General features: G+C 43.6%; 1 protein-coding gene across 5 annotated transcripts in view; it reads left to right on the top strand.

The window, feature by feature from the left end:
- Positions 1-20: 20 nt before the first annotated feature.
- The window catches only part of LOC135548776 (actin filament-associated protein 1-like 1), a 53,870-nt gene continuing 31,642 nt past the window's right edge, over positions 21-22,248 (top strand). For 3 of the 5 annotated variants that reach the window (XM_064978682.1, XM_064978680.1, XM_064978679.1), the window contains exon 1: positions 21-126. In XM_064978682.1, coding sequence (XP_064834754.1) covers positions 69-126 — 58 coding nt within the window. In that variant the 5' untranslated portion in view covers positions 21-68. Of the gene's footprint in view, positions 127-16,828; positions 16,905-18,525; positions 18,825-22,248 lie in introns of those variants that run through there. The other 2 variants (XM_064978683.1, XM_064978681.1) reach the window with 2 other exon arrangements.

The raw sequence follows: 22,248 nt of genomic DNA, 5'->3' as shown, positions 1-22,248 counted from the left end.
TCTGTGTCACTTTACGACACGCATGGGGGGATACATCGTGTAATACAGCGCAAACTTGGCCAAAATCAATGAATGTCAAAGCAAAACCGGCTTGGAAAGCACACATGGATACCAGTAGCGATAACTGTAAGTAACGGTCCTATTTCTACCATAATGGCATGCAATGAATAGCGATTGGTAACTAGTGAAGGAAAGTTTGGACATATCTCTATCCCTATATCTCTGTTACTGACATGATAGATTAGTCTGATTTTTGCTATGTCATATCGCGGTGCATAGATGCTGTGTGAGTTTAACACGGATTCATTCATCTAGTTTCAGTGGGGTGATGCAATCTAATGCTAACATTCCCTGTGGGAAGATGAGCTGGAGTATGTGATGTGGAAGCGCGCTGTGTTGGCTGGCCTCTGCATCTTCTCTGCGCATAGCAATACACTGTATTTTGTGGTGGAGGGTGAAATGAATTATTTATTTCCTAAATGTTCATTTCTTTTTATCAGAGGACTATAATATTTATTTTAATGACGAGAAAATAAAATCAATTGAAGTTTCAAATAGCCCTACACATAGTAATACAACATTATTATCTCCTTGTAGATACAAAGGTATTACTTCTTGATCCAAATTTGAATAGAAAAAGGCGAGACTTGTTAGTATAAAACAGTTGTGGGTTTTTCTCTTCTGTGTTATAATAAATCCTGTCCACCTCTCCCCCTACTCTGCATCATTGTCATGGACCTTGACCTTTATCAGTGTTTCCTAGTCTTTCCCTTCCTCTCACTACCTCCTGTCCTCTGTGCTCTGCTAGTTGATGGCCAGGGCGCTGGGATCACTATTTATGACTGGAGTGAAAACTAACTACCTTACTCTGAATCCAGGAAGTCAGTCCGTCTTGTGCCCCAACAAACACCAGGAAAGAACACTCATCACTATGCATGCTGTTTGTTTCTAGCCTGTGTGTGTGTGTGTGTGTGTGTGTGTGTGTGTGTGTGTGTGTGTGTGTGTGTGTGTGTGTGTGTGTGTGTGTGTGTGTGTGTGTGTGTGTGTGTGTGTGTGTGTGTGTGTGTGTGTGTGTGTGTGTTTGAGAGAGTGCATGCGTGCGAGCATGCCTGTGTGTGTGTGTGTTTACATGCATAGCTGAATGGAAATTATTTTAATTTCTCCCCCTCTTAATTACTCATTCACAAAATAGGCAGCCATAGCACAAAGACACACATTGCTCAGTGACCTACAGTACATGTTGCATATCTAATGTGTTTTGCAATGGTATGTTCAAGCTACAGTACATTCCCTGTACTGTCTTTGCACATTTGTGTTTGAGTCTTTAGTCTTGGCCCACATTCTGTTCCCACAGGGTCGTTCCACCTCAAATAGCACAAGAACAAGGATTTCGACATCCACGTCTCAGATTGTGCTGAAATTGTTTAAAACGTTATTTTGTTCAAATATAATTTGATCTCTGAGAAATTAAGCTAATTGATTGCACCCAAATTGGCAATTTTAATTTATAGGATTCATATAATATTCAATAAATATAGTACCAAACATCCGATTTGGACCAAACTTCTTCATATCATTGAATAAGACATGAGGAATCCAATTAAATGAAGAAAAAAAGACACCCACAGTCCCCCCACACCCTCGCCAAATCCCATCCCAACAACCATTATATAGTATCAGTTCTCTATGTCTGACAAGTAGTATGGAGCTGTGGCTTGGAGTATTGCTTTTTCATACTATATCGTGTATTCCCTGTGAGTCTCGTGATGTCCTCCATGAAAGCAATTCAGTTTTGTGTGTGTGTGTGGTTTATTCCCTTTAAAAAGGTCTGGATTATTTAGACCATTCCTGGTGAAGAAGCAAACCATTGGGCTACAGCAGTTCTAATCGTTTCAATGTTATGTTCTCTAATAGTATTCTATGGTAAAAGACTCATACACACACTGTAGTATTTTCCAATGGTAATATTTATTTATTTATTTTACTTTTTTTACCGTTATTTAAAAGTTAAAGTTGGGTTTAATGGTAAATGTCACTAATCATACTACATATAGAGATGTTTTCTCATATTTTTATTGAAAAATGTATGACTGCCATGGAATGGTTTATAATTTTATAATTTTATTCGGGTTTTCACAATATTTTAGTCACTAGCCCATTTCGCCATCCAAGTTTTGGGGTTGTAGGAAAAGTCTTCATATGAGCATTGCACCATAGGGATAGCCCTCTCAGAGAGATGCAATTTTTCAAGGAGAGTTGGGTGGAAGCATTAGGTTGCTAAGAGAAGTACACATTGAATTGCTTTCATGGAGGACTGGCTTGATTTGTGATGATGACCACACAATTCATTTTCATTATCGGTTGTCTACCCAAAATGCATTTTTTGTATTGTGATTCATTAATAAATAATAATAAACACAAGAGACCAGCAAACTTTAAAAAAGGGCCAAACCTGGTACTTTAACATGGTTTAACAGGAAATAAGGCAAGCAACTTGAATGACAAATTTCTCTGAAAAGTGAAAGAAAACCTCACCAGATTCACAGGAAATACTGATGCCATATCTTCATTTGATCATCCTGTTGTTGCAGGAATTTTCCTGCACAGCGGGAAATGCAAACTTGTACCCTATTTGAGGTTCAAAAAGGCTTCTAAAGTTTGTAATTTCTACTGTAAAATGTCAGACTTGATTTGCAAAAAAATGGCCATTCATTATAATCTACATAATAATTCACATTTCCTGTTGATGCAGGATTCTTTTTCTGCTGTAGCAAACTGTCTCAGATTACGATCCTACATCTGTACATTCAGGCCCGGCTCCAGGATGACATGCCTGAAGGGACATTTAAAATTGAACTAGAGCCCTAATAAAACAAAGGTTCGAACATATCTGAAATGTAGCCGTACACAACAACCGTTGTTTTATATAATAACACAAGAAAGATGTGTGCCCCACTAACACATACTGTACAAGTGTATCCGAAATGACCTGAGTGGTGCAGCGGTCTAAGGCATTGCATCGCAGTGCTTGAGGCGTCACTACAGACCTGGGTTCGATCCCTGGCTGTGTCGCAGCTGGCTGCGACCGGGAGACCCATGAGGCAGTGCACAATTGGCCCAACTTCACCCGGGTTAGGGGAGGGTTTGGCCGGTCAGGATGTCCTTGTCCCACCGCGATCTAGTTACTGCTGTGGCGGGCCGGGCGCATGTATGTAACTAGACCACTAGGAACATTCAATGTCGTCTTGGTAACCAACTCCAGTGTATACTTGGCCTTGTGTTTTATGTTTTTGTCTTGCTGAAAGGTGAATTTGTCTCCCAGTGTCTGTTGGAAAGCAGACTGAACCAGGTTTTCCTCTAGGATTTTGCCTGTGCTTAGCTCTGTTCTGTTTATTTGTATTTATTTGTATAAAAAACTCCCTAGTCCTTTCCGATGACAACCATAACGTGATGCAGCCACCACCATGCTTGAAAATATGAAGAGCGGTGCTCAGTGTTGTTTTGGATTTTCCCCAAACATAATGCTTTGTATTCAGGACATAAAGTGAATTTCTTTTCCTTTTTTTTTGCAGTTTTACTTTAGTGCCTTATTGCAAGCAGGATGCACATTTTCGAATATTTTATTCTGTACAGGCTTCCTTCTTTTCACTGTCATTTAGGTTAGTATTGTGATGTAACTACAATGTTGTTGATCCATCCTCACTTTTCTCTTATCACAGCCATTAAAACTCTGACTGTTTTAAAGTCACCATTGGCCTCATGGTGAAATCCCTGAGCGGTTTCCTTCCTTTCCGGCAACTGAGTTAGGAAGGACGCCTTTATCTTTGTAGTGACTGGTTGTATTGATACACTATCCAAAGTGTAATTATAGACTTCACCATGCTCAAAGGGATATTCAATATCTGCAATAGGTGCCCTTCTTTGTGAGGCATTGGAAAACATCCCTGGTCTTTGTGGTTGAATCTGTGTTGGAAATTCACTGCGTGACTGAGGGATCTGATAGATAATTGTATGTGTGGGGTACAGAGATGAGGTAGTCATTCACAAATCATGTTAAACACTATTGTTGCACACAGTGTGAGTCCATGCAACATTATGTTACTTGTTAAGCACATGTTTACTCCTGAACTAATATAGGCTTTTTTTAAATTAATTTGTAAACATTTCTAAAAAGATAATTCCACTTTAACATTATCTCAATTGAACCCATTTAAAATTCAGGCTGTAACACAACAAAATGTGGAAAAAGTCAAGGGGTGTGGATACCTTCTGAAGGTACTGTCACTACTGCTGTACTCACCTTTTTTATTCATATACTGTCCATACTGTCTATACACACCATGCTATATAACTACTGCTGTACTCACCTTTTCTATTCATATACTGTCCATACTGTCTATACACACCATGCTATATAACTACTGCTGTACTCACCTTTTCTATTCATATACTGTCCATACTGTCTATACACACCATGCTATATAACTACTGCTGTACTCACCTTTTCTATTCATATACTGTCCATACTGTCTATACACACCATGCTATATAACTACTGCTGTACTCACCTTTTCTATTCATATACTGTCCATACTGTCTATACACACCATGCTATATAACTACTGCTGTACTCACCTTTTCTATTCATATACTGCCCATACTGTCTATTCCAACCATGCTATATAAATACTACTGTACTCACCATTTCTATTCATATACTGTCCATACTGTCTATTCCAACCATGCTATATAACTACTGCTGTACTCACCTTTTCTATTCATATACTGTCCATACTGTCTATACACACCATGCTATATAACTACTACTGTACTCACCATTTCTATTCATATACTGTCCATACTGTCTATTCCAACCATGCTATATAACTACTGCTGTACTCACCTTTTCTATTCATATACTGTCCATACACACCACCTAAATACATAGATATTTATATTCCTGACTCTGACATTGCTCGTTCTGATATTTCTTAATTCCTTTCTTTGAATATTTTGAGATGTGTGTATTGTTAGTTGTTACCACACTGTTGGAGCTAGAAACATAAGCATTTCGCTGCACCTGTGATAACATCTGTAGAATATGTGTACGTGACCAATGATATTGTTTTTGATTTGATTTGAACCTGCTCTGAGCTCAACGTTCCTCTTTGGAAGACCTTTGAGAGGCCCAGTCATTAACATAGGGAAACATTAATAACAAAACAATCAAATAAAAGGTTCCTGGAGTATCTGTTAGGGGTCCTTAAAATTGAAACTGTGGGGGAAGCCTATAAGTTCTTCGAAGAACCCTTTTAATGGATCCTCGAAGATCTTTTTGAAGAACCTTTTGGGGCAAAAAAATTCTTAACTACCCCCCTCATCATTATTATACATTATTATTATTAGCATTACTATTAATAATAATAATAATATGCATGACAATAAACAATGTTCAATAAACACAACATTTTAGTTGTCAGTGTTTCTTGTGATTTTAGTGGCAAAGCTGAATAAAACAAATCCAAATATGAGGTAAACTCCCAGCAGAGACCCATGTCCAATGGGTATATAATCCCACATAATCCTACCTCTATGATGACTGATATCCATTGAATCGTGTCCGTTTTGTGTTTTTAGAAAGATTTGCATGTGAAAAGATAGATGGTAACTTCATAGAACAATATCAATTTAGATCACACAAGGGACAAACGGTACCTTAAATTCAGATCTTTACATTTTTCAGTTAAGTGCCTGCACCTGCTGTCCTTTCAAATCCAAATGTATCAGTTAGGTCTTTTTTAGAGTGCACGATAAGTCCCATTAGAATAAATATGTGATTCATGTTCTCCTTGTCCAAATAATAGAAGCTTAACTCAAAGGTCTCCACCTATGCACTGAGCACTGAGAGACGTTCACACTCACTTGGGACACATCAATACATATGTATGTAAAAACACATCAAAGTTGGAGTGGACTCTAATTCAACTTGAATGTAAAAGTGGACAAGGGATGTCTCACAGGATGAGGGCTTTGGATAAACATTATAGTGCTTGTTGATTTAGGAATGTATACAGAGTGTGATCTACTGCAGAATGTTACCATATAGAATTCTGTGGGGCATGAAAAGGTATTTCCTTCTGAATCTTACCATGACAGTCTGTGTAACTGGGGCCCTGATTTTTTTTGTTCATCTTCTGAACACGTTACCCGACTTGGAAAAACTGGGTCCTACTTATATAATATACACCAAAGCCACTGCACATGGTAGGCCAATTCTGATAGAGTTGTACATATTTTGAGGTACAGTATTTTGGTGGCTATCGTCGAGGATTCATCGAGTGGGTCTGGGATTAAGACCCCTCTCACAGCTGTGCACATGGCACACTCCTATAAATACCCTGGGCCACAGAGACAAAGCCCCCAGTCTTCTGCTGCTCATAAGGCCTGACAGCCTAACACTGTCTGTCTCACACACTGGAATGCCTGCTGAGACCAGCCTGACCAACAGATCTCTCTCACATAGAGGCAGGGTGAAATCATATGCTATTATGGAGATATGAATAGAGATGTAAGAGCCAAAGTGGTCTTCGTCCGAGAGTGGCCTGCCACACTTTGGCTCATGCCCCCAATGCATGAAGGGGCACTCTGTATCTGTTGAACCCAAGGTCAAGGCCCCTAGCAGGGGAGGCTGAGATTCTCTGACTGGGCTGATTTTTTTATCATGGTCATAGATGGGAGTTTGCTGAACTGAGACCTAATTTTCATGACTTGTCCCTCCTCTGACCTCTGAGAGTTTCACGGATAGCCAAGCAGGTCGTAGAATAACGATAAGAGACATAGAGAGAGCTGTTCAAGCGCGCACATCCCTAAGAGGCTTGGAGACATTTTATGAATGATTTGAATTCCCTCCTCAAATCTCACAAAGCACCCTAGTAAGCCCGTTACTCAACCATCCTCACTGTTCACTTCTCAAGTATGTCGGTTATACTATGTAATGTGTGTGTGTGTGTGCAGCATATTCTAGACTTCACAATATTCCTCCATCTCAGTGGAGATGTTGGGGGGGTTGTTCTGCAAATGCACAAATATAACTCCCGTGACTGCATGATTGTCGGTCTCATGACTGGGTCTTTAGCTGAGGAGTCTATCCACTCACAAACACACACACACACACACACACAATCTTGTATCTCTTCCATTCTTCGGCAGTATGGTCTAAAGAAAGGGTTTTGTGAGGAATGGGGGGGGTCCTCTGCGGAGCATTGTCACAAACTTCCTGTTGATTTGCACTAAACTGTTTTGTATTGAAATAATGGAGAGCAGCATCCTGAGTCTAAATAGAGATATTCAAAAAAACAACTGAGACTGTAAAAAAATTGTTGATGCTATGGTATGTTATTCTTGCGATGTGGTGGTGGCGTCTTGACAATGAGGATGCGGCCAAAGTAAACATTTTTTTTGTAGACTTCCTGAAGACTCAAAGTCAGTCACACTGACCAGTTGTGGTAATGGAGCATAGACCACCTCTGGGAGTTGGATGTTCTCAGGAAATATCTCTTATCTCCTGAACGTGTCTTATAATGCTTCACTTCTGTTCTCTGTTACTATGTTACTATGTAATGACACATGTTGCCAATGTCATCCTACGATGCTGTCCTGTTCTTCCCCTCCCTCTGAGTGCTGTGGCCTATTGCCTGTCTGAGATCTGTGATTGACCCAATCCAACTTGTTGTTGTTGTCAACATTGAATTACATCCTCCCTCCCACAAAGGCCATGTGGCCTCCATGTGACCGGTTGGTTGCACAAAGGCCCTCTCTGTGGATCCCTCTGCAGTCCTCACTGAGTGTGATGAACAGCAAGCCTCTTTCCCGCAACAGCTGATGTGCATCTTCAGAGGGAGTCTGTCCTGTCCTTGGTTGTGTACTGTAGGGAGGACAGGGCAGGTCAATCCAGAACACAGCTCTCTTTCCTCTCAGCTCTCTCACATAGCTCGCTCTTCTCCTCGACTGGAGACCATCGTTGTGTGCAGATATATCTCCCTAAGCTTTGGTCTGTAGAGCACATTACTGGACAGCGAGATAGGAGACATACAACAATGTGATATCATTAAGACTTACAGACAGAGATAGAATCAGCTGATCTTATGTGCGATGCAAAGGTAAAAGAAGGTGATGGGATGAAGGCGATGATGAAGTGCATTTTGGATGTAGCAGGGACGAGCGTATAGGAATAGGAAGCAAAAGGGTTGATAGAAGCTGCTTCATCAGCCTAGATGGGAAATCTCAGCTGCAGGACATAAGGTGCTGATCGTGGACTATAGAAAAAGGAGAGCCGAACAGGCCCCCATTAACATCGACGGGACTGAAGTGGAGCGGGTTGAGAGTTTCAAGTTCCTTGGTGTCCACATCACCAACAAACTATCATGGTCCAAACACACCAAGACAGTTGTGAAGAGGGCATGACAACACATTTCCCCCCTCGGGAGACTGAAAAGATTTGGCATGGGTCCCCAGATCCTCAAAAAGTTCTACATCTGCACCATCGAGAGCATCCTGACTGATTGCATCACCGCCTGGAATGGCAACTGCTCGGCATCTGACAGTAAGGCACTACAAAGGGTAGTGCCTACGACCCAGTACATCACTGGGACCAAGCTTCCTGACATCCAGGGACTATATGCTAGGCCGTGTCAGAGGAAGGCCCAAAAAAATTGTCAGAGACTCCAGCCACCCTAGTCTAGACTGTTCTCTCTGCTCTCGAACAGCAAGTGGTACCGGAGCGCCAAGTCTAAGCTCAAAAGGCTCCTTAACAGCTTCTACCCCCAAACCATAAACTGCTGAACAATTCATCCACCCGGACTATTTACATTGACCCCCCCCCCCCCTTTGTTTTTACACTGCTGCTACTCGCTGTTTATTATCTATGCATAGTCACTTTACAAATTACTTGGACTAACCTGTACCCCCGCACATTGACTCGGTACCGGTGCCGCCTGTTTATAGCCTCGTTATTGTTATGGAAACGTATTGTGTTACTTTTCGATTGATTAGATTTATTTAGTAAATATTTTATTGACTATTTCTTGAACTGCATTGTTGTTTGATTTAATATCCATGTACCCATAATGCGGATGGATGCCTCTGGACCGCACACAGCTGCCTCCCAACGCCTCTGCACATATCAGCGACAGTGTGTGTGTGTATGTTTGTGTTGTTGTTTTTTGTTCTAGTTTCTAACATTGCCTTGTCGCCCTTTCTTTTCTTGTGTGAGCGGTAAAATCAAACAGGCTATAATCTTCCAAAAGTATATATACGCAAAAGTTTGTGGACGCCTTTTCAAATTAGTGCATTTGGCTATTTCAGCCACTCCCATTGCTGCCAGGTGTATAAAATTGAGCATACAAATATGCCATCTCCATAGACAAACATTGGCAGTAGAATTGTCTTACTGAAGGCTCAGTGACTTTCAACGTGGCACCGTCATAGGTTGCCACCTTTCCAATGAGTCTATTCGTCAAATTTCTGCCCTGCTAGAGCTGCCCCGGGCAACTGTAAGTGCTGTTATTGTCACACCCTGATGTGTTTCACCTGTCTTTGTGATTTTCTCCACCCCCCTCCAGGTGTTGCCAATCTTCACCATTATTCCCTGTGTATTTATACCGGTGTTCTCTGTTTGTCTGTTGCCAGTTTGTTTTGTTTGTCAAGTCAACCAGCGTTTTTTTTTGTATCAGCTCCTGCTTTTCCCCAGTCTCTCTTTTCTCATCCTCCTGGTTTTGACCCTTGCCTGTCCTGACCCTGAGCCGCCCGCCTGACAGCTCTGCATGCCCCTGACCATGAGCTTGCCTGCCATCCTGTACCTCTGCCCCTGTTATTAACATTGTTACTTCGACACAGTCTGCCTCTGGGTTTTACCTTTATCCTGATAGTTATTGTGAAGTGGAAACGTCTAGGAGCAACAATGGCTTAGCCACGAAGTGATAGGCCACAACAGCTCACAGAACGAGACTGCCGAGTGCTGAAGCTTGTAGCGTGTAAAAACCATCTGTCCTCGGGTGCAACATTCACTACCAAACTGCCTCTGTTCATCGGGATCTTAATTAAATGGGTTTCAAAGGCTGAGCAGTCCAACACAAGCTTAAGATCACCATGCGCAATGCCAAGCATTGGCTGGAGTGGTGTAAAGCTCGCCACCATTGGACTCTGGAGAAGTGTGAACGTGTTCTCTGGAATGATGAATCATGTTTCATCATCTGGCAGTCCGATGGATGAATTTGGGTTTGGCAGATGCCAGGAGAACGCTACCTGCCCGAATGTATAGTGCCAACTGTAAAGTTTGGTGGCAGAGAAATAATTGTCTGGGGCTATTTTTCATGGTTTGGTCTAGGCCCCTTAGTTCCAGTGAAGGGAAATCTTAACACTACAGCATACAATGACGTTCTAGACGATTCCGTGCTTTCAACTTTTTGGCAACAGTTTGGGGAAGGCCCTTACCTGTTTCAGCATGACAATGCCCCCGTGCACAAAGTAAGGTCCATACAGAAATGGTTTGTCGAGATCGGTGTGGAAGAACTTGACTGGCCTGCACAGAGTCCTGACCTCAACTCCAACAAATACCTTTGGGATCAATTGGAACGCCGACTGCGAGCCAGGCCTAACCGCCCAATATCAGTGCCTGACCTCATTACTGCTTGTGTGGCTGAATGGGAGCAAGTCCCCTCCCAGAAAAGTGGAGGCTGTTATAGCAGCAAAGGGGGGACCAACTCCATATTAATTCCCATGATTTTGGAATGAGATGTTCAGGGAGCAGGTGTCCACATATCTTTGGTCATGTAGTGTATATACAGTGGGGCAAAAAAGTATTTAGTCAGCCACCAATTGTGCTGTAAGTTCTGTAATTGCGAGGCCTGTAATTTTCATCATAGGTACACTTCAACTATGCCAGACAAAATGAGAGAAAAAAATCCATCCAGAAAATCACATTGTAGGATTTTTAATGAATTTATTTGCAAATTATGGTGGAAAATAAGTATTTGGTCACCTACAAACAAGCAATATTTCTGGCTCTCACAGACCTGTAACTTCTTTAAGAGGCTCCTCTGTCCTCCACTCGTCACCTGTATTAATGGCACCTGTTTGAACTTGTTATCAGTATAAAAGACACCTGTCCACAACCTCAAACAATCACACTCCAAACTCCACTATGGCCAAGACCAAAGAGCTGTCAAAGGACACCAGAAACAAAATTGTAGACCTGCACCAGGCTGGGAAGACTGAATCTGCAATAGGTAAGCAGCTTGGTTTGAAGAAATCAACTGTGGGAGATTTCAGCCCGTGGGGTCAAAATGATCACAAGAACGGTGAGCAAAAATCACAGAACCACACGGGGGGACAAAATGAATGACCTGCAGAGAGCTGGGACCAAAGTAACAAAGCCTACCATCAGTAACACACTACGCCGCCAGGGACTCAAATCCTGCAGTGCCAGATGTGTCCCCCTGCTTAAGCCAGTACATGTCCAGGCCCGCCTGAAGTTTGCTAGGGAGCATTTGGATGATCCAAAAGCAGATTGGGAGAATGTCATATGGTCAGATGAAACCAAAATAGAACTTTTTTGGTAAAAACTCAACTCGTTGTGTTTGGAGGACAAAGAATGCTGAGTTGCATCCAAAGAACACCATACCTACTGTGAAGCATGGGGGTGGAAACATCATGCTTTGGGGCTGATCCGTGTAAAGGAAAGAATGAATGGGGCCATGTATCGTGAGATTTTGAGGGAAAACCTCCTTCCATCAGCAAGGGCATTGAAGATGAAACGTGGCTGGGTCTTTCAGCATGACAATGATCCCAAACACACCGCCCGGGCAACGAAGGAGTGGCTTCGTAAGAAGCATTTCAAGGTGCTGGAGTGGCCTAGCCAGTCTCCAGATCTCAACCCCATAGAAAATCTTTGGAGGGAGTTGAAAGTCCGTGTTAAAAGCCCCAAAACATCACTGCTCTAGAGGAGATCTGCATGGAGGAATGGGCCAAAATACCAGCAACAGTGTGTGAAAACCTTGTGAAGACTTACAGAAAACGTTTGACCTCTGTCATTGCCAACAAAGGGTATATATCAAAGTATTGAGATAAACTTTTGTTATTGACCAAATACTTATTTTCCACCATAATTTGCAAATAAATTCATTAAAAATCCTACAATGTGATTTTCTGGAGGAAAAAAATCTAATTTTGTCTGTCATAGTTGAAGTGTACCTATGCTGACAATTACAGGCCTCTCATCTTTTTAAGTGGGAGAACTTGCACAATGGTGGCTGACTAAATACTTTTTTTGCCCCACTGTATAAACTACCTTTCAAAAGTTTGGGGTCACTTAGAAATGTCCTTGTTTTAAAAAAGAAATCATATTTTTGTCCATTTAAAATAACATCTAATTGATCCGAAATACAGTGTAGACATTGTTAATGTTGTAAATAACTATTGTAGCTGGAAACGGCAGATTTTTTTATGGAATATCTACATAGGCGTACAGAGGCCCATTATCAGCAACCATTACTCCTGTGTTCCAATGGCACGTTGTGTTAGCGAATCCTGTGATCATTAGAAAACCCTTTTGCATTTATGTTAGCACAGCTGAAAATAAATAAAGCGGGCTTTCTTTAAACGAGTTGAGTATCTGGAGCATCAACATTTGTGGGTTCAATTACAGGCTCAAAATGTCCAGAAACAAATAACTTTCTTCTGAAACTCGTCAATCTATTCTTGTTCTGAGAAAGGAAGGCTATTCCATGCGAGAAATTTCCAAGAAAATGAAGATCTCGTACAACGGTGTGTACTCTCTTCACAGAACAGCACAAACTGTTTTGAACCAGAACAGAAAGAGGAGTGGAGGCCCCGGTGCACAACTTAGCAAGAGGACAAGTGCATTAGAGTGTCGAGTTTGAGAAACAGATGCCTCACAAGTCCTCAACTGACATCTTCATTAAATAGTACCCGCAAAACACCAGTCTCAACGTCAACCGTGAAGAGGCGACTCCGGGATGCTGGCCATCTAGGCATCTTCCCCCTGCCCTGTACTATAATGACAGGGTTGTAACATAATGAAGAGTGGGTAATGACCAAATGTTTGGTCTTGACAAGTAAGGGTGGGTAATGGAGAAAAATATAATTAAAATGAAACAAAAAGGAGATATGACTGATATGCATTTTTCTATGGCTGGCCATGCTTTCCACCTGGCTTCCCCTACCCCAGTCAACAGCCCTGCACTCCCCACAGCAAGTTGCCCATGCCTCTCTGATTTCTCCTTCACCCAAATCCAGAGAGCTGATGTTCTGAAAAAGCTGCAAAATCTGTACCCCTACAAATCTGCCAGGCTAGACAATCTGGATCCTCTCTCTAAAATGATCTGCCGAAATTGTTGCAACCCGTATCACTAGCCTGTTCAACCTCTCTTTCGTATCGTCTGAGATTCCCAAAGATTGGAAAGCTGCAGTGGTCATCCCCCTCTTCAAAGGGGGAGACACTCTAGACCCAGGCTGCTACAGACCTATATCTATCCTACCCTGCCAAGTTTACAAACAGATTACCGACAATTTCAAATCTCACCATATCTTCTCCGCTATGCAATCTGGTTTCAGAGCTGGTCATGGGTGCACCTCAGCCACGCTCAAGGTCCTAAATGATATCATAACCGCCATCGATAAGAGACATTACTGTGCAGCCATATTCATCGACTCTGTCAATCACCACATTCTTATTGGCAGACTCAACAGCCTTGGTTTCTCCGCTCAGCCCAGTCAAAACTGTTCGCTGCTCTGGCCCCCCAATGGTGGAACAAACTCCCTCACGACGCCAGGACAGCGGAGTCAATCGCCACCTTCCGGAGACACCTGAAACCCCACCTCTTCAAGGAATACCTAGGATAGGATAAGTAATCCTTCTCACCCCCCCCCCCTTAATGATTTAGATGCACTATTGTAAAGTGGCTGTTCCACTGGATGTCAGAAGGTGAATTCACCAATTTGTAAGTCGCTCTGGATAAGAGCGTCTGCTAAATGACTTAAATGTAAAATGTAAATGATTGCCTCGCCTGGTTTACCAACTACTTCTCTGATACAGTTCAGTGTGTCAAATCGGAGGGCCTGTTGTCCGGACCTCTGGCAGTCTCTATGGGGTTGCCACAGGGTTTAATTCTCGGGCCGACACTCTGCTCTGTATACATCAATGATGTCGCTATTGCTGCTGGGGATTCTCTGATCCACCTCTATGCAGACGACACCATTCTGTATACTTCTGGCCCTTCGTTGGACTCTGTGTTAACTAACCTCCAGACGAGCTTCAATGCCATACAACTCTCCTTCTCTGGCATCCATCTGCTCTTAAATGCAAGTAAAACTAAATGCATGCTCTTCAACCGATCACTTCCCACACCTGCCCACCCGTCCAGCATCAAATCAAATCACATTTATTTATATAACCCTTCGTACATCAGCTGATATCTCAAAGTGCTGTACAGAAACCCAGCCTAAAACCCCAAACAGCAAGCAATGCATGTGTAGAAGCACGGTGGCTATAAAAAACTCCTTAGAAAGGCAAAAACCCAGGAAGAAACCTAGAGCGGAACCAGGCTATGAGGGGTGGCCAGTCCTCTTCTGGCTGTGCCGGGTGGAGATTATAACAGAACATGGCCAAGATGTTCAAATGTTCATAAATGACCAGCATGGTCAAATAATAATAATCACTGTAGTTGTCGAGGACTGATTTGGCAGGCGAAAACCTCTCTGGACGGCTCTAACTTAGAATATGTGGATAACTACAAATACCTAGGTGTCTGGTTAGACTGTAAACTGTCCTTCCAGACTCACATTATGCATCTCTAATCCAAAATGAAATCTAGTATCGGCTTCCTATTTCGCAACAAAGCATCCTTCACTAATGCTGCCAAACATACCCTCATAAAACTGACCATCCTACCGATCCTCGACTTCGGCGATGTCATTTATAAAATAGCCTCAAACACTCTACTCAACAAATTGGATGCGGTCTATCACAGTGCCATCCGCCCACCACTGCGACCTGTACGCTCTCGTCATCTGGCCCTCGCTTCACTCTCACCGCCAAACCCACTGGCCTCCAGGTCATCTACAAGTCTCTGCTAGGTCAAGTCCCGCCTTATCTCAGCTCACTTGTCACCATAGCAGCACCCACCCGTAGCATGCGTTCCAGCAGGTAAATCTCACTGGTCATCCCCAAAGCCAATTCATCCTTTGTCCGCCTTTCCTTCCAGTTCTCTGCTGCCAATGACTGGAACGAACTGCATAAATCACCGAAGCTGGAGACTCATATCTCCCTCACTAGCTTTAAGCACCAGCTGTCAGAGCAGCTCACAGATCACTGCACCTGTACATAGCCCATCTGTAAACAGCCCATCCAACTACCTCATCCCCATACTGTATTTATTTATTTATCTTGCTCCTTTGCACCCCAGTATCTCTACTTGCAGATTCATCTTCTGCACGTCTATCATTGCAGTGTTTAATTTCTATATCGCAATTACTTTGCCACCATGGCCAATTTATTGGCTTATTGGCTTAACTCCCTTATATATTTGCACTTTCTGTATATAGACTTTTTTTTCTTTTTTTTCTATTGTAATATTGATTGTATGTTTGTTTATTCCATGTGTAACTCTGTGTTTGTATGTGTATGTGTCGAACTGCTGTGCTTTATCTTGGCCAGGTCGCAGTTGCAAATGAGAACTTGTTCTCAACTAGCCTACCTGAAAATATATATATATATATTGGCTCATTATGCAGGTATGCTATCCACAATATTGGATAGCATACCTGCATCTCAGTCTTAGCATGCGTTGCCGGGATCTCACCTCGTTGTAGATCTCCCTCTGTTTAGCAATTTGGCACATAGGTCTGGGTAGATGCTGATCCTCTTCCCTGCATAGGTCAGACCCCCGCATTCCGCAGCAAGGTAAACAATTCGCCGCTTGACTTCAAACGTGTGGAACCGCACAATCATACATACAAGATCTGCTGCGGAGTTGACCTGTGCGATGCCCAGTGTTATTCAGCAGCATAGGACCCAGCTTCTCCTGCCCGAACACTTCATAGAAATGATTGCTCGTGAAGGAAGTGACTAGCACATTGAATTTACGGGAATGATTTTCGAGTGATTCCGTTTTCTCTTTGAGGAGTTTGTGTAATTCTTTCCAACTTCGCTTGTGCTGTTTCCAGGTCATGGAGCCGCACCTCTGTCACATTGGCGGTCTTCTCCAGGCTTTCCACTTTGGTTGAATAGGTATCCCCTTTAGCAGTGAGCACTGCCAATGATTCATTCACCGGTTTTATTTGTAAATGGAGGGCAGAGGTAAACACCTCACGAACAATCTCAAGTGTAGTAGCGGCCAGCTCTTTCTGTTGTCTGGTGTTGAGAGCCGCCGTGTTCCCACAGTTGAAATGTGGCCGGACAAATTCTAGCTGCTGGAGCCTAATAAAATATTTTTCACACAATGAATGTCCCACGCCCTGACATTATGTTAAGTATTGACAAGTTTTAAGAAATGCGTTTGTTAATTCATAGTAATTTGCAGAAGAAAGCCACGAAAAAAAGCCACGCGTTTCAATGCATGCCGCCAGAACCACAACTCACCGGACTGCATTGTCCCCGTTTCTTCAAGAGCATTGTCATTGTTTCATTTTGGCCCTTGTCTGGACAATGGTGCGGAAAGGCTGAATGAAAGGGGCTTGAATGAAGGCTCAGGATAACCTCCCCTCTCTGTGTGTGTGACCTATCCAGTGTAGGATGTAGCTTTGTTGAATTACTGAAGACATTACGGTTGTCACTACTCCTTGGCGGTGTCTACTTTGGCTCTGTTGGATTAGCACAAAGACCTTTGGTAAGTACTTGAGGCTGTCTGTTTCTTTGTTAGTGGTAGCATCAGTGCTGGTCTGTTGGCTGATTTGACATTACTTTAACCATAAGCCAACTTTGATGATACTGGATAAAGTTCTCAGGGAGAGAGTACACGTCAGGTTTCATGGTCTTAGCTGACAGCTCTGTGATCTGGGATTGTTGACAGTTGACAGGCAAGGCTTTGTTGACCTGAACTCACAGAACCACGGCAGGGGTCAAAAGTCATAGTGTTCAATCACTCTGTGTAGGTGTGGCTGCAGGGGAACGTGACTAGATGAGACCTCTCTGAGCACTGTGACTGTACTAAACTAACTGTAACACCACCATGATCCCCCCGTCCAGGCAGGCTGACACACTTCCTAGAGGTGTGTAGGATTGAGGGTGTTGCATGGGAACGCGAGCAGCGCGGAAACTGGGCGGAAGGGTGGACGGGCCCCTTTCTGCCCCAGGCAGTAGGGTTCACACACAGACAATGGAGCCCTGGAGACCCAGGGCCGTGGAGTTGTGATTGCACCCCACACCGCTAAAATAACACACACATCCTACCGCACCGCTTAGCCTGCTTCCGCTCCGCTCCCCTTTTCCTCTTTTTCCTCTTCCTTGTATCCTCATACACACATACTGTAGTATATTCATGCACTCTCCCTCTCTCTTACACACTCTTTCACACACACACACACACACACACACACACACACACACACACACACACACACACACACACACACACACACACACACACACACACACACACACACACACACACACACACACACACACACTCTCTCTCTTTTGTATAGCAGCAGAACTACGTTTTTTTCTTATTTTGTTTGGCTTCATTTCCTTGTTTCAAGGGGAAGGAAACCGACCATTCTCTGTGGAAACAATCTGCTGTCCTTCAAACGTCTCTCAATAAATTAGAGTGAAATTCCATCTGCTTACTGTGAGAGAAAAAAAGTCAGCAGCCATTCATTAGCTTACAAACAGTCTCTCTAAAGACACACTCAAACGACAAGTCTTTTTTTAAAGATGGAACCAAAGGAGCAGTGAAGCTGATTCATATGCATATGAAGCTCACTGGTATGTCTGAGTGTTGAGTCTAGTGAGTTGGAGGAGGTGCTGTCCTGCTGTGAGTGCGTTGGCAGGTATTTGGCTCAGCTCAGTCAGCGGCTTTTGGGGTCACCATGGTTTCCCTGTGTGTCGGCTGTAGCCGCGAGGACGTGTCAGAGTGTGTCAGTGTGGTGAGCAGTTAGAGAGAGGCAGCAGTGTCAAGGTCACTGGATCATCCTCACCCCCCACCGGATATTCTCTCTGGAGCAAGAAACCCATCCCAACGCTATTCTTGTTGGATGGAAACCTTTTACTGACTGACTATGCATGCAATGAGACATCCATGGTGGTTTCTTAGACATTGCCCAGTGATCTGTCATGTAATTGCGAGTCGATAACCCCATCACATCATCTCCAGCAGAAGTCACTTACTTCATAAATAATTGAGCTTTGACTATCATCCCCTTCATTTTTTTGTGATCCAGTTTCAACCACCAGAGACCAGACCCTGGGAAGTGTAACTCCTCAAAGAGAAATAGAGATGAAAGTCTTTTTGAGTAGTTCCACCCCCCAGAGGGAAAGAGAGAGGGAGGAAGAGAGAGTATAGGAGGTGGGCTGTAACAGCGGGAGAGTCAATAATTTTAGCCCAGCCTACTGTATACCACAATACCAGGGAAGGAGAGAGGGAGTGAGGGTGAGGGTGAATGAGAGTGACACCTCAGCCGAACTGTGTGTTTAGAGCTCTGCAATCCCAGAGACAAGCACAGCTGATGTGTGGATTACCACAGCAATTCTCACTGGAGCTGTTTTTGGAAAATGGTGGGCTTCTCTTCCTCTTCAGCTGTTGAAGCCGGTAAGTAACCAAATTGACTGCATGCCTGCATTATACTTGGTCTTGGCAGCCCGCTATTTGTCCCTCAGTGGTCTGTGTGTGTTGTGTTTGTCCCAGTCTCTCAAGACTGTAACATTTGAGTTGGAAATACACTAAAAGTATGTGGACACGCCTTCAAGTTAGTGTATTAGTCTTTTTCAGCCACACCTGTTGCTGACAGGTGTATGAAACCGAGCACACAGCCATGCAATCTACATAGACAAACATTGGCAGTAGGATGGCCCATACTGAAAAGCTCAATGACTTTCAATGTGGCACCGTCATAGGATGCCAACAACCTTTCCAACAAGTCAGTTCATCAAATTTCTCCCCTGTTAGAGCTGCCATGGTCAACTGTGAGTTGTGACGTGGAAACGTCCAGGAGAAACAATGGCTCAGCCGCGAAGTGGTAGGCCACACAGGCTCATAGAAAGGGACTGCCGAGTGGTGAAGCATGAAGCGCGAAAAAAATCATCTGTCCTCGGGTGCAACACTCACTACCGAGTTCCACACTGCCTCTGGAAGCAACGTCAGCACAAGAACCGTTTGTCTGGAGCTTCATGAAATGGGTTTCCATGGCTGAGGATTCGTAAACAAGCCTAAGATCACCATGTGCAATGCCAAGCGTTGGCTGGAGTGGTGTAAAGCTTGCCACCATTGGACTCTGAATCACATTTTCCCATCTGGCAGTCCGACAGACAAATCTGGGTTAGGTGGGTGCCAGGAGAATGCTACCTGCCAGAATGCAAAGTGCCAAGTGTAAAGTTTGGTGGAGGATGAATAATGATCTGGGGCTGTTTTTGATGGTTCGGACTAGGCCCCTTAGTTCCAGTGAAGGGAGATCTTAACGCTAAAGCATACAATGACATTCTAGACAATTCTGTGCTTCCAACTTTATGGCAACAGTTTGGGGAGTGTCCTTTCCTGTTTCAGCATGACAATGCCACCATGCACAAAGCGAGGTCGATACAGAAATGGTTTGTTGAGATTGGTGTAGAAGAACTTGACAGGCCTGCACAGATCCCTGACCTCAACCCCATTGAGCACCTTTGGGCTGAATTGGAACACCGACTGCAAGCCAGGCCTAATCACCCAACATCAGTGTTTGACCTTACTAATGCTCTTGTGGCTGAATGGAAGCATATCCCTGCAGCTTTGTTCCAACATCTAGTGGAAAGCCTTCCCCCGGAGAGTGGAAGCTGTTATAGCAGGAAATGGGGGACCAACTCCATATTAATGGCCATGATTTTGGAATTAGGTATTCGACGAGTGTGTGTCCACATACTTTCGGGCCATGTGGTGTAGTTGTCTGTGTGTAGATCGTGTGTACAGTCTTATCAGAGGTCATACTGAACACTGTATCTCCACTTCCTGAGGCTATGTGGACGTTTTCTCAACTAATTATCTCAGACCCTGTCTACTTTTCAGACAGAGTTCTGTTTTGATAGGACCAATTAATTTCCCTTGCTCGTTCATTCATTAATTTCGACGTTGGTGTGTTATGACAGAGATATCTGTTTTACGTCTTGATACCTGCCATGTTTCTCTGGATAGCTGTGTTCTAATACAAACCGTCCAAGTTCATCTCATGAACATTTTTGCCAGTCAAGGCCCTTTAGACATACAAAGACAATTTTATGACCGAATCCGGTGTTGTTACATGCTGGAGCTCTGTCATGTTAATTAGGTTCTTTCTGTGTGGTATAACCTGAATGTTGACTCAAATGTTCAAAAAGCTGACCAGGCAACGTCTGACTCTCTGACCACCCCAGACATTACGGCACCCCACTTCTAAACAACACTCTTACTGGGCTATATTCAGACGACTGCAAAATCATATTAAATCATAGTGTGTGTGTTTTGTGCTGAACTTGTTTGCCCTTGTTTCAGAGGTAGGCCTAATGGTTTTGTTGTGTTATGATGGAGTAACTGCTGGCAATGCAGACATTCAAGAGAGCAGACTGCTTTTGATAAGATTGTGGAAGATCCTGACTGTGCTAACATAACCTTACAATTAGACTTGTTTCCACATGAATGCATCTGCTCATAGAGCACTTCAGGTCTGTGCTTTGAGGCATGTAAGACATGGTGAAGGTCCAGTGGGCAGAGAAATGAAACACTTTAACCGACAGGTTGTTTGATCTGCTATGAGCAGAGATAAAGACAACAACCTTTTGGACTAAAGCAAAAGAAACAGTCCCATATTGTAGTGATTAGACCAGGGGAAAACATCTCTCAGATCCAGAGACCTCAAAGAAAAACAGGTGGTCTTGAGATTACTGAGATTACTGTCTGCACACGCTGAGTTTTTCAGTCTCTTCCCTACCACTGTGGTGTGTGTGTGTGTGTGTGTGTGTGTGTGTGTGTGTGTGTGTGTGTGTGTGTGTGTGTGTGTGTGTGTGTGTGTGTGTGTGTGTGTGTGTGTGTGTAATGCTCCTCTCCAGGAGAGACCCAGGTCCAGTGACTGGTACTGCAGTTCTGGTGTCTCTTCACTCAGCTCCAGGAATGCCCCACTAAATCAAATCGAATCAAATCAAATTTATTTATATAGCCCTTCGTACATCAACTGATATCTCAAAGTGCTGTACAGAAACCCTGCCTAAAACCCCAAACAGCAAGCAATGCAGGTGTAGAAGCACGGTGGCTAGGAAAAACTCCCTAGAAAGGCCAAAACCTAGGAAGAAACCTAGAGAGGAACCAGGCTATGTGGGGTGGCCAGTCCTCTTCTGGTTGTGCCGGGTAGAGATTATAACAGAACATGGCCAAGATGTTCAAATGTTCATAAATGACCAGCATGATCAAATAATAATTATCACAGGCAGAACAGTTGAAACTGGAGCAGCAGCACGGCCAGGTGGACTGGGGACAGCAAGGAGTCATCATGTCAGGTAGTCCTGAGGCATGGTCCAAGGGCTCAGGTCCTCCGAGAGAGAGAAAGAAAGAGAGAATTAGAGAGAGCATACTTAAATTCACACAGGACACCGGATAGGACAGGAGAAGTACTCCAGATATAACAAACTGACCCTAGCCCCCCAACACATAAATTACTGCAGCATAAATACTGGAGCCTGAGACAGGAGGGGTCAGGAGACACTGTGGCCCCATCCGATGACACCCCCGGACAGGGCCAAAAAGGAAGGATATAACCCCACCCACTTTGCCAAAGCACAGCCTCCACACCACTAGAGGGATATCTTCAACCACCAACTTACCAACCTGAGGCAAGGCCGAGTATAGCCCACAAAGATCTCCGCCACGGCACAACCCAAGGGGGTCGCCAACCCAGACAGGAGGATCACATCAGTGACTCAACCCACTCAAGTGACGCACCCCTCCTAGGGACGGTATGAAAGAGCCATAGTAAGCCAGTGACTCAGCCCCTGTAATAGGGTTAGAGGCAGAGAAT

Source organism: Oncorhynchus masou, chromosome 11 (assembly GCF_036934945.1).
Source record: "Oncorhynchus masou masou isolate Uvic2021 chromosome 11, UVic_Omas_1.1, whole genome shotgun sequence".
Lineage (NCBI taxonomy): Eukaryota > Metazoa > Chordata > Actinopteri > Salmoniformes > Salmonidae > Oncorhynchus > Oncorhynchus masou.
This window is presented reverse-complemented; position numbering and strand designations above follow the sequence as displayed.